We start from the raw sequence: 14455 nt of genomic DNA, 5'->3' as shown, positions 1-14455 counted from the left end.
TATTTTGATAATATTTAAAAATTACTGTAGCCATTAAATAATTATGTCATTATTTTAAGTAGGAAGGAGGCCCTCTGTCTTAAGAGGTCAAAAATGGGGTCTAAAAAGGTTCAACCGATCTTGGAGAAAACTAATTGGGGGCACGTACCCCCACCCCTCCCCCCCCCTCCGTGGCTACGTCCCTACTTAAAGTAGATCGTTGGTATGAACGACATGGTCTGATTGGCCATGTTGACATGAATGAGGGGTTATTTTGATGTCATTTAAAAAATACTTTAGCCATTAAATAATTATGTCATTATTAGATTAAGTAAGAAGGAGGCTCTCTGTGTGAAGATGACGAGAAAATCATCACCCGACATTTGACGAGTCTACAAGTAACCTTGCTATAAATTAAACACATTGTGTATGGAACTGTTTAGTGTTTTTTCTTCTTCTTCTGCATTTATGTCATTTAAAAGTCATGGGTTTTCTCATGGACCCTGAATTATTTAAGACAAAGAGAGATATAGAAAGATAGAGAGAGAGAAAGAGATATATATATATATATATATATATATATATATATATAGAACAGAGTGACTTTGCCTGGAAATCACAAAACCTATTTATGATCCCTATTAGTATTACCATGATATATGGACTGGCACACTCTTTATACCATGTCACAGTACCGTAGGTGAATAAGATAATTCATACACCTGGGCTTCTTATAACAAGGGTAACACAAGAAAGAAAGACAAATTTGAAAGGAACACTCTGAAAGGAAACGTACCTTGATTGAATCATTTGTTATAATGTTCACGCTGGCAGGTTTTATACTAAACAAAATTGATGATAACTGATTGTAACCTGAGGAGCGTGGGTGCTTAGAAGCTCAAAAACATGTTTGTCGAATACATTCTTTAGAGTAAAATTACAATGGAAAAATATTTGAAGTGTAAGCATGCCCAAATTTGGGTACTAATTCGTTCATCTTTGATACAAACATTCCTTGCTAATATAATATACGAGACAAACTCAAACAGACATATATCTGAAGTGAGAAATTGAAACTTTGGACATTGATATTTGGGATTAAACATAAATTGCGATAATAAAATAAACTTTTTAGAAAACATTTTAACATATGATCAAGAATATTAAAGTAAACTTGAGATCATTTGTTTGTCTATTCTCCATTTCCTCATCCGTTAGACATACTCTCAACACCCCTATCCATCCCCTCCTCACAATGCGACACACGACACACACACAGACGACACACACAAGCACCACCCGACCACAGTTCCACACATATACCACACAATGTTCCCAACCTCTTCAAAATACCCCAAATTGAAGCGACAGAATAATAGAAATAATCTATTTCAAAAAATTCAAAAAATAAAAATAAAACGAGGCTACAATATTAAACCCAGCTTTAAAAGTTCATTAAACTTCACTTGTTTTAACGTGTGTACATTTAAGGCTAATTTCCATGCGATATTCCTTTTTCCTTCCCTTAATTCCAACAGTTCTTTTTGAAAATCACCCAAAGACAATAATACGGACTTTCCCCTGCATCTAATAAAATATCCAATATTTTATTGCAAAATAATTGTATTACATACTTTATTCGTTGGGAATAAACGGACGGCCCTGAATGAATATCCACCCAGTCGACATACCTCAATTCCCTTCGCTCAAACTTAGCTATTACATTCTGCCATAATTTGTGAACATATACACACTTCCAGAACAAGTGCAAATATGTTTCAATATGGTATCTTCAACAAAGCCGAATCTCAATAAGTGTTCTCTAGTCTATATTGCTCAATGAAGCAGTTTATATTGAATTTATCTTGGTCTGTTAAGAAGACTAAACTTTCCTAGGCCTACTAAATGTCTCCCTATATACCTCATTTGAAAAATCTGAAAATCCCCGTCCATCGTGAATCTTCAAAACAAATATTGCTCAAATCCCCTCACGGTGCTTCCGGACTTCGTGATCTCGATGATGAGACAATCAGTTGGCTTAATAAGGATTTTTCTATCTAGATGATGTACTCCCTGATATTCTTTTGTACGAACTGATGAACGAACGAAAACAAATAAATGTTGTAACTTCTCTATAAAATATTCATAGACCTTCCACGATAATAAATATATGAGGAGCTTCACAGTAGTGTTAAACTGCATTAAAATATCGTACTCTTTTACATCCACTAAATACACCTTTTACCTTGTACTTTTTACATACAACACCACATCAATACATTTCCCTTCACTCACAACTACTTGGGCTGGGAATAAAAATGACAAATCTGAGAAAAAGAAAGGCTAAGCCAAAAATATTCTTCCATATATTTCCCAACTTAATTCGAATTTCATAAATTTTTTCTCAAACATTATGGGGCAATTATTGTTCATTTTTAGATCTTTATTTTAGTATTATTTTCCTTATTATTATTTGATGTTATAATATTCGTTTATTTACTCATAGCAATGAAAGGGTTGGATTGATAATACATACATTTTCAACATGATTTTTAACATTATGAAATTGAGTACAATGAAATTGATGGATTATGAATATAAATACATGTATATTTAAATTTAGATTTAGATTTAGATTTAGATTTAGATTGTAATAAATAAGCACATGTTTAACAAATTGGCAGTTGATACATATTGAGGTCTCCCCCCCCCCCTCGTCATTTCAACTAATTTATTTTTTGTCTAGGAACATACTAAGGTTTCCACTTGTTGAACAGAATGCCCAGGCCACCTTATCACGTGATATTATTTGCGTCATAATACCTATCAGGACCGACTCACTGAGCAAGAGATATGTATTCTTTTCTTTGGTTTGTTAGCTCTAGTTATGTGTATTTCCACTGGTTTCGTTTCATGCGGGTTATCCGTCACTACATCATCATCTGATGGAACATAGTACATTTGTGCAAGAGGGAATCTGCATTGGGATTGAATTCTAGAGCATTTTCTTCGACACACTGCATATGTTTCGGCAACCGGATTCAGAACCAAGAAACAAGCTCTCTTCTTATCTTGTGAAAGAGACATTGTAAACGCCTTCATAACACGTTCTAGAATAGACCTCTCATGTCACTTGTTACCAATTGGATTGGTGACATTCTTCTGAGTAGTGGACTCGACGCCTCATTCAACGTTTCATTTCGCATTGAGCAGGATCTAGGCAAACAGTGAGTATAATATATAATTGTTGACTCGTTACATCTAAATTGTGTTGATCCAAGCAATATTGGATCTACGTATAAAACATCATCTGGTTTGATTCGGTTCCCCCCAAAAGGGGACTTTGCATTGATAAAAAAGGGTCTTTCCATTGAAGACTTGTTGTTGTTGTTGTTGTTGTTGTTGATCATGGTGAGTGTACGTGATGTCATGTCGTTGGAGAACAATTCAACATTGATCGGCAATTTGCATAAACTTTTGAGCCCAATGTTCCATGAAGGCGGATGATAGGCGTATTGCCAGCTTTTAAAGGGAGAGTGATTCACTTCTGATATTTATTTCGTAATTAAATGTTATATATTTGTATTAAAGGTCAAAGGTCAAGTAAAGATCCGAATAGTTGTCACGAAATATTGACAAATTTCACATTACGTTATTATTACATGGTAATCTCAGGTTAGTCACATGCAAAGTATATAACGAGCATGTATTGTATATATCTCCTTTCCTCTTTTTCGACCTCTATACATTAATTTTAGTTTTGACAGTATCTGCAACGAATTTATCGTTGAAATAATCAATAATCTTTTACGTATTTTCTTAATTTCTTAGTCATATAGACCTCATATACAACATGTTAAAGGAGACGAAAGTCTGAAATTATGTGGCAGGTGCCCCTGTGCCCCCACCCCCCCCCCCCTCTCCACCCGGATCCGCCATTGTTGCAGTATGTTTATATTCGGAGTAGGGTATTTCTTGACATTTTTACCTCTGACATTTTTACCTCTGACATTATTACCTCTGACATTTTTACCTCTGACATTTTTACCTCTAACATTTTTACCTCTGACATTTTTACCTCTGACATTTTTACCTCTGACATTATTTCCTCTGACATGTTTACCTCTGACATTTTATACCTCTGACATTTTTACCTCTGACATTAATTCCTCTGACATTTTTACCTCTGACATTATTTCCTCTGACATTTTTACCTCTGACATTATTTCCTCTGACATTATTACCTCTGACATCTTTACCTGGCATCCCAATCCAATCCAATCCAATCCAGATATTTATAAAGCGCCTATATCTAGTTGCCTAATCAAAGGCGCTGATGAGACTGAGAAACTACCAGAAATGTCTGTCCATGATTTACCCTAATTTATTTGTAATGTAAAGCAATATCTAGTTATTTTATTATAACTTGATGTTTTAAGACAAACCAATTTTCTTGTTTTCTACACCAACATACCAAATTCGAAATATCATCGTCTAAGCTGTAAAAAATCGGCCCATAGTTTAGAGTATAAATATGTTACATATCTTACTTGTCGTACCTCTCATATTTTAGAGTATGCCAGAGCCTAAATAAATTTCATAAGTAAACATATCAGTAATATTTTTTTTACCGGGGACTGAGGAATCTAATGTGATCATTTAAAATGCAACAAGTGAAGTATGGATATAATTATAAGGACCTATGTTTTTTTTGTTAACCATGTACATGATATTTATGCCTAGATTTACGTTTTTCTTAATCTGATATCCTTTTACTAAATTCAGAACGCTGCCCCCCCCCAAAAAAAAAAAAAAAAAAAAAAAAAAACGTTTCTGGAAAATTCAAGTTTTCTCAATCTATTCAGCAACGGTTCAAGTATAGCATATAGCTATACATGCAAACATGTAGTTCGTTTATTTTTCACATATTTTTATGAATTACATTATGTTACATAAATATTTATGAGACATCTTGGTGAGTATTGTGGACCTGAATACAGGGTAAAGTGTCATAAACAGAAGCGAAAATATTGTTTCAATTTTTCACTTCGGGTATATGTCTGTCTGAGTTTTTCTCATATATTACATTAGAGAGGAATGTTTGTATCAAAGCGGAGTGAAGTAGTACCCAAATTTGGACAAATAGTTTTTCATTGTAATTTTACTCTAAAGAATCTATTCGACAAACATGTTTTTGAGCTTCTAAGCACCCACGCTCCTCAGGTAACAATCAGTGTTCATAACAATCTTTTATCAGTGTAAAAAGTACCAGCGTTAAAGGGATAGTTGTCTTTAGACCGCAAATGCTTTCATTGTTTATTGCTCTTATTCTTATCTATGACATTTCTAGTGCCCTTTTAGAACCTAAAATTGCTATGAAAGTAATTTTAGACCCCAAAATGTGTGGAATTTAGCCAATACGATCATTTTAATTAAGCTCCACTTTCCAAAAAACACGGTGACCTTTCAGTAATTATTTAAATTAAAATAACATTACGTGGGCTGGCTGATTGTGCATAATATAATCAACACGCAAATGCCAACAAAAAAAGCCAACATCGGCCTTTTTTTTCTCGTTTTTTCAACGGTTTTTTCAAATAATCTAATATTTGTGGTGGTAGGCCTACACAAGCTTTTAGGAATCGTTATATTTATGGATATTTCAGCCGTCTCTGAACCGATTTTGTCATTTAAATTGTATGTTTTTTCAAACTTGATACTCAATTTTCATTATCTCACAAACAAATATTTGTGTAGCGCCCTATGCCACAGAACTCAACTATCTCTTTAACAAATGATTTCAATCAAGGTACACTTCCTTTCAGAGTGTTCCTTTCAAATTTGTTTTTCTTTCTTCTGTTACCCTTGTTAGAAGCCCAGGCGTATGAAATATCTTATCCACCTACGATACTGTGACGTGATATAAAGAGTGTGCCAGTCCGTATCATGGTATGACTAATGGGGATTGGACATAGAATTGTGTGGTTTCCAGACAAAGTCACAGTTTTTTCTTTCTTTCTCTCTCTCTCTCTCTCTCTCTCTCTCTTTGTCTTAAATCATCCTTCAAAATATAATTCTTTTTCATCATGATAACATAATAATTCGATTCACTTTTATATACATGTACAATTCTCAAATTAAGATTTTTTTTTTTGCTGAATGGAAGCAGTTATAATACTAGAAATGCATTCGTGTCACAACGATGTGCGTGCAATGACGCCATGTTTCTACGTGTAAAACGAAAGAGCTTCTCTCGGACTATCCAGATCAATGTGTACGAAGTCTGTAGCTTCTGTGATATTGGAGATAGGTAGGGCGAAAGAAAGGCCTCAACAGTGACATTGATGGGATGGTAGTGACTATGCCTACGAAGTTTGAAAGAAATTGTGATAGGGGAAGGTACCTAGAAAGGGCTCGCAATTAGCACTGCGTGCAAAAACCAATGGGATTTGGTGCATGTTCGTCATTGCAATAAAGATCGTTCTCGGGGCCAAGAGCGTGGACCAGATATGCCCCATAGACAATGCGTGTAATGCATGGGCGGAAAACGTACAGGTTCTGTATTATGACCGGACTTAAATTATTATATTTTCTCTCTCATTATGTCTCTTTATGGGACGTATTTGGTATCATTGGAAAGAGAATTTGTATGGCTGTTATTGTAAACCACTCTCTTTTTTTTTCTATGATAATCCTATTGAAACACGTGATGTAAAATAGATTTATAGGAAAAAATGGCGTCTTAAATGGTCCCCTTGACCAATTTCAAAAATCCGGCCATGAGGTGCCCTGCGTATTGCAACTCGGAATGTCACTGCAAATTTTGAAGGAGAAAAAAGGACGTTTAAGGGGCGAAAAGCAGTCTGAAAATGACGTCATAGCCGAAACGTGTTATAATCGGGCGGAAACTCGGCGGAATTCGTGTAGTGACGCTTGTTTAAATGCGATTTACTCACAATTTTGTGTGTGAACATATACAATACTTGGGATCATTCGAAAGGGCACTCCATTGCGGTCAGATTGACACCATTGTCATCTGCGCGCAATGTATTGCACGCATTAAACGCGCTATCACGCAATGCATAGTAAATACATCATTTTTGGAGATAACTTTGCGCTGACACAATCGAATTTTACCAAACTTTTGCGGACAGTTGTCACGTATATAAATACATGTGTGCCAAGTTTCATTGACGTAGGTCAAAGGATCGTAATTTTAGAGCAAGTTGAAGTTATTTTGGAATCTTCTTGAAAATGGCGAATTTGGAGGGCAATTTTCTACAATTTGGTCAGTGATAGGGTATATAATTTTGTATATGGTTGGAAAGGGCATATATTCAAGTATCTAAATCCAAAAAAGAGTACGGGTTTGCCAAGCCATAATGGAGATAAGGCCACAGAAAGAAAGCCAATTCCCAGAACTTTAGAGGGCGCTTTTTATGTTTTGCAAAGCCATTGGAGCGTGAAATTTGGCATTGCTATGTGCAATTATGAGATAAGGATACTGTGAGATTTAAATACAAAACATAATTTATATGAGAAAGTTATGTCAGTAACTGTTATAGATTATTTAGGGTCCATTTTTCAAGAATTTGAGATATTTTTGACGGAGTCGGTTTCTGATTTGAATTTTGAGTACAAAGATGGCATTTTGAAGGTCAAGTGATACGTCGCAGATAAAAGAACATCTCTTAGACTATCTAGAGGAATTTGTTAGAAGTTTGTAGGATCTAAGGTAGTGGAGATAGGAAGGAAAAAGGAAAGGCCTTAAAATAGACCAGAAACGGACAAAATGGCGCCTGGACGTTTATGCATGAGTGATTTCGAAAATCGAAAAATGTAGTGACCTTGATGAGATGTTATGCTAGGAGTCCACTGGGCCAGCGCCAGTTGGTGCCAGTTTGCGCCAATGCAATTTACTATGGCGCCCAGTGTCGCCAATAAGGTGCCTAGTGGCGTGTAGTGGCTCAAACTGCCTCCCAACTGGCTCGTGGTGGCCCGTAACGGCACCAAATTTGAATGTGGCGGCAAGAAAATGTCAAAATGTTTGAAATTTTCGTCGCGCCACTTGCATCGAGCAATCAGCGCCAAGTGTCCGCCAAGTGGCACCAAATGGCGCGAACATATCGCCCTTTGGCGCAAACAATCCGCCTATTGGAATCCACTGGAATGTAATGGCGCGCGCCAAGTTGCGCCAATGAGATTTCGCCACCTTGTTTGCGCCACTACGCGCCAAATAAATCCAACAGAGGCGGATAGCCCGCCAAAGCGCGCCAAATGTGCAGTGGCGCGAGCAAAACGGCACCCGAGTGGTGACTACTTCGCGCCAAATGCCACCTGGTTGCCCGCCATCTCTCATCATCTTCTGATGGAGCAGCATCATCACTCCAACATTATCAAAAGCCTCAGACATATCAAAATTGTAAATATTTAGTAGAGATGTTGTTCATACAACAGCTGAGGAGGGTCTGAACCAGGTAGCCGATGGCCGGTATTTATATATTGGGCAAGTAGCGCGAAGCGGCGGCAAGTTCAAACCAATTTGGCGACCTTTGGCACAAACTAATCACCAAGTGGCGCAAAGTAGCCGTCTATTGGCGCGAATGGCGCCAACAGGGTGAATTTTGGAATCGAATGGCCGTGTAATGGCGCGAACTGGCGCAAACTGGCGCAACATTTTGGAGCAAGCCAGGTGGCATTTGGCGCACGCCATATGGCACCCAGTTTATTCCACTTGGCGACACATGCCGAGCGGACATTAATTCGGCGCCACAGCGAGCCACTACGCGCCAATCACATAATCTTTGGCGCGAGCTGGCACCAACTGGCGCTGGCTCAGTGGACTCCTAGCATAAGAGACTATGCCTATGAAATTTGAAAGGAAACGGACATGAGAAAAGGATATAATTAGTGATGACAAGCACTACGTGCAAAACGAATGGGATTTTCGATAAGAAGAACTATGACGAAGGTCGTCATTGCAATGAAGCAAACTATAACCCTTTCTCTTACTACCGAAGCCCAAACAAAACACCATCCCATACAAAGGTCTTGCAAATGAACACACACACGCACCACAACAACGCATTCCCATTTACCCACCCTCACAACCAACATGGCTGGGGACAAAAATTACAAAGCTGAGACAAAGTAAGGCTATAGGCCTACATTATGCATCGATATTTTTTTCTGCATCGTTCGAATTTCGTGAACGACGCTTTTCTCAAACATTGTAGGGCACTTATCGTTGAGTTTAAGTTCTTAATCTTTAAATAGTATACATTTCCTTAGATTTAGATATAATAAATTAAGCTATTATGTAAAAACTGAACTCGAATATAAAAATGTAAACATAATAAAATAGTGAGTAGAAATCCAGAGCCCCCCCCCCCTCCATCTAATGACATGTTTACATTTGTAACAGAAGGTTTTGAATTGTTTAGATTCGCTATAGTACTCAGATGAATGGCAGTTGATATATATTGAAATCCTCTCCCCCTCCCCATCGTCATTTCAAATAATTTCTTTCTGTCTATAGGAACAGACTAACGTCTCCATTTATTGAGTGGAATGCCCAGGCCACGTTATCACGTGATATTATTTGCGTCATAATGCCGATCAGGACCAACTGAGCGATATATATATATTCTTTTGTTTGGTGGGTTAGTTATGTGTATTTTCCACTGGTTTCTTTTTTGGATCACATGATCCAATTGACTGGCATTAGGTACCTGCTCAATTTTACGATACCAGACGGTGAAATACAGACCCACGTACGCAGCTAATATATTTCATTGCCAGGTAAAAAGATCAGATGTAAAAATTTCAGAGGTAATAATGTCAGAGGTAAAAATGTCAGAGGTAAATATGTCAGTGGTAAAAATGTCAGAGGTAATAATGTCAGTGGTTAAAATGTCAGAGGTAATAAGATCAGAGGTAAACATTTCAGACGTAAAAATGTCAGAGGTAAAAATGTCAGTGGTAAAAATGTCAGAGGTAAAAATGTCAGTGGTTTAAATGTCAGAGGTAATAATGTCAAAGGTAAACATTTCAGACGTAAAAATGTCAGAGGTAAAAATGTCAGTGGTAAAAATGTCAGAGGTCATAATGTCAGTGGTAAAAATGTCAGAGGTAATAATGTCAGAGGTAAACATTTCAGACGTAAAAATGTCAGAGGTAAAAATGTCGAGGCTATAAGTCAGAGGTAAAAATGTCAGAGTTAATAATGTCAAAACTCTTTTTAGTTGCCCCTTGATAAGCTTTATTTGTTGCGAGAGATCAAACTCTGAAATTGACAAATTTATGATCAACATATCAGAAACATTGTTTTACTGTATACATTTATAGCATTATGAGACTTGAATACATGATAATATTGTTTGCAGGATATTTGGTACAGGATTTATATAAGGTGTGCTGGTATATCATGTAGACAGTTTCCAGCAGGTACATATCGTACAAGTCTACACGTTAAACAAAATGCATCGTGAATTTGGAAAGAAAAAACCAAGTTGACTTTGAGGGTCGACTGAAACCATATTTCTCTCACGTTTCTTAATCACAAACATGATGTTATCATATAAAGTAACACTGCATTATGTTAAACCCAACAAATACAATAATTTCTGCCTTTCGAAACGTACTGCATAAAAGTCGAAAGCACATGACAAAATACCTGGCTAGATATATCTCAACGTTTACTACATGTAGGCCTACTATCTGACATTCCCACTCGATAAACAAAAATACTCATGCAACTGCATTGCTGAATGAAACATTACGAAACCCCTCTTAAATACTGAAAGCATATTAAAATAGTCGTCGTTAGATCGCTACTTCGTAACGTAAGAGCTAAAGAAGAAGCGTAAAGTAATTTCATTATGTTGTACCGGGTAGGCCCTATTAATCATTGAATGCATTAGGTTTGACAGTTTTCAGTGCAATATTAGACAGCTAAGTATTTACAAAATATTTCACACTTTTGATTGAGTTGGCCAATTTATTCACCGATTTTGTTTTCTTTCTTCGATCCTCAGGTCGTGTGCTTGAGTTGACAATTATGGCTACTTCCTTGGAGCAAATGCAGGCTGTCAATAAGAAGAACCTCGAGTGTCCTATCTGCCTGAGCTTCTTCAAGAAACTCAATAACCTGACCTGCTCCCATACCTTCTGCAAGGGCTGTCTTGAGACTCTCCTGGAGTCTCGGGGAAAGCTGTTGTGTCCTACGTGCAGGAAGAAGACTTCGGTTCCTGGTGGAGACGTGGGTAGACTTCAATCAAACATAACAGTCAGATCACTTGTTGAAGATGTGGAGACCCAGGGCCAGGTCTTTACCAACCGTAATCAAGAAAACAACTCATTACAAAGAAAATGGAACAAATGTCGAAAACATCCGAACTACGATGAAGAATGTTTTTGTCTCAACTGTAACAAGTTCATCTGCTGCAAGTGTGGCATATTAGAGCATGCAAAGGATGCTCACACTATCCTGGAAGCAGGCGAACATGAAACTGAGCAAAAGAATCACTTCGAGAAACTTGCATCTAAAGCGGATGAAAAGATACGCAACGTTGACCAGTATTTCACTTTCATCGATGACCAACGTAAAAGGCTGCCCAACGTACAGGAACAACTCAATTGCGAAATAGATGCGTCTTTTGAGGAATCAGTTGAGAAATTGAAGGAAAGAAAGACGGTGTTGAAAAATGAAATTGAGAACAAGCTAGGGAAACTTAAGACTTCATCGGGAGACGTGGCGAAGCGGATTCGTAAGCAGATAGACGAGATTAAGAAGGTTCTGGACTTGGCTAAGAATAGTCTTAATTTTCCTCTCCAGACAATGGCTCTGACCGCACATAAAGCGATGTGTCAACAGCTCGAAGAGCTTCTGAACCAGATTAGGCCAGATGAAGAGCTGCCCAGAAGAACTGCTGAGGAAGGTGAAAGAATTGGCTTCAGGAGTCAGGGATCGGATGCACTCCAGTTGGGCCAGCTAAGACAAAGAAAGTCTAAATGGGTTCTGCGCACGGAAGCTCCACTGCCTGCAGGAAAAAGCATGAGCGGGATGGTAATATCACCAAACAATGATATGGCTGTTGGTTGTGACGAGGGAGGAATATTCATATATTCTTCTGAGGGCATCATACAAGATACAGTTCTGAAATCTGTCATAGTTAGGGCCTTACACGTCATGCCTGATGGTGGATACGTCATACGCGACACTAATAACAGAATTTCCTTGTACACAGAGCTTTGTGAAAAGCTTGATGTAACGTTTGAGACAAAGGGTGTTTCGGAAGGTATATATGGAAGTCTCACTGTAGGCAAGGATGGGCTGATCTTCACATATTATAACATATGCAAGAAAATACAGGTATTTAAGCCAAAAGGGGGGAAGGCCATTAGAATAATAACGTGTAAGAGATTTGTATGGCAGATGTTTGCGATGACATGCAGCCAAGCGATTGTCGTAAATACGAGTCTGTCTATTCTCGACTTTCCGTCTCAGGTAGAAGTTATCAACGATGTGTCTGGTGCTATCATCCATAGCATCCGCAAAGATAGTTATAACCCTTACCCTGCTGTGTGTTAGGATGAATCAGTTATCATTTCATGGGTGAAGCGAGATCAGGGTCTGATGAGCATCGTTCAGTACACACAAGAGCTAAAATACATCAAAAACATTCTCACTGATTTCAAGATGGTGAAATCATATAATAGCTTCTTGCAAGTGTTCAAACAGGGAGAGATTGCTTTCTGCACTGATGATATGATATACATCTTCCATGAGACATGGGAGTAAATTTCAGCTTTGCAGATTAAACGTGGAGTTTTACAAACTTACAAAAACGCAGCCATTTTAGATTTTAATTCGGTCAAATGGAATACATGCACCATATAAATATTATCTACTCTTGCCTGGGCTCCATTTTGTCACTGCTCATAATAGTCACCAACAAACACCAGATAAAAATATATATTGAGGCACCTCGTTGCCAAACGATTAGGATATATGGGGCACCTGTTGCCCGAATAATTATTATGAGATAATGGTTCATCGAATGTCGGAAGTTTAAAACTCCCGGATGCAGTCCTCTCAGTTCCCTTGCCTTGCAAGCCTGTGCAGGAATGTGATAGTCCGTCTAGACTCCGATGTATTATAAGGCTTTCATTTTGTTGACCGATTAAATATGTTTTGTTTGTATTGTTTTTTTTTAATATGCAAGGTATTATAGATATACAATTTGTCCAAGTTTTTGACTTAATTTATACATTGGTTATCATGGTAAAGCCAAAATTCTATTTCCGTTTCTTTGTTTGTTTTTGTTCCAAGGACATTTTGATAATTTAGGACATCACTTACTTTTATATAATTATCCATAATTGTTTACATAATGTGGGTAAACCCTTTTTTAAGTGCCTTACTCTGTACAATCACTAGTTTCCTTCCTCCATCTCTCTTTGCTTATCATGCATTTATATTACATTTATTCATTCAGTCATTCATTCGGCTAGGTTTGTTGAAAGAAAATTTCTTTGTAAATCAGTCCATATTTTTATTGTTCAAATTCATTCACAAAAATTGGCAGGGAACAACAATTAAGATTAGAAAGGAATAATAATTGTTTAACATATTGCACCTTAAATTTATAATGAACATAAACAAATCTTTTCAATTATAAAGACAGAAAACGAGAAATTAAAAGGAACAAGGTGGGGAACTCGACAGAGTGAAGAGAAAGAAAAAGATGAGGGATCTTTTGAGAAAAGGTAAAAGAATTAAGAGTGCCATTTCATTTGTTCATGGTTCATGGTTTACATTCATATTGCTCCGTTTAGTCTCATTGCACAACGCCTCCTATCGTCAGAGCATGGTCAGAGTCAGCAGCCTAACATGTTAGCCTATGGACGTTTTTTTTTTTAAATCGTTAAAAATTCATTTTTTTGTTTAAACGAAAAGCACATCCACCCCGACGTACTTTATCACTAGCTCTTTCATTGGAGCCCTCATGTCTCATTGAATTTTGAAAGTTCACCCACCGTAATTTTTCAAAATAGGTTGCAAGCTCGTCATTGCCTATAATACACATGCGAAACAAGTCTAACTTTGGACTCAGTTTGCCAAGCGATTTGAAGATTATAGGTCGAGCACACGAAACATAAAAAGCATGAATTATCATAGATCACTTCTGCCTATTTCATTATGTCCATTTCATCCAACCCCTCACCGTAATTTTTCAATTTAGTAAAAGCAAACATTTAGCCGAGGTAAGCAAAAACATGAATATTCATGACACACTATGGACTATTCGGTTATTAATAGAGGGGTGCAATCGGTCATCACGTCAAACTCCCCTAATTGCCACCAATTATTTCATATAATTATATAGTTTGGTATGTTTCTTTTACTCACTCATGAATTATTAAATATCAATGATGGTTTAAAGAAATGTAAAATAAATTTTAGTTGATATTT

The 14455-nt window shown here is 37.1% G+C and overlaps 1 protein-coding gene across 1 annotated transcript; it reads left to right on the top strand.

Moving 5' to 3' along the window:
• The first annotated feature begins 11038 nt into the window (after positions 1–11038).
• Positions 11039–12571, top strand: LOC105438028 (tripartite motif-containing protein 2-like). Its single transcript, XM_030994819.1, has 2 exons — positions 11039–12046; positions 12488–12571. Exons 1-2 carry the CDS (start codon positions 11039–11041, stop codon positions 12569–12571), a joined length of 1092 nt encoding a protein of 363 aa, XP_030850679.1.
• The last annotated feature ends 1884 nt before the right edge of the window (positions 12572–14455 follow it).

This window comes from Strongylocentrotus purpuratus, unplaced genomic scaffold (assembly GCF_000002235.5).
Source record: "Strongylocentrotus purpuratus isolate Spur 01 unplaced genomic scaffold, Spur_5.0 spur5_contig_852, whole genome shotgun sequence".
Lineage (NCBI taxonomy): Eukaryota > Metazoa > Echinodermata > Echinoidea > Camarodonta > Strongylocentrotidae > Strongylocentrotus > Strongylocentrotus purpuratus.
This window is presented reverse-complemented; position numbering and strand designations above follow the sequence as displayed.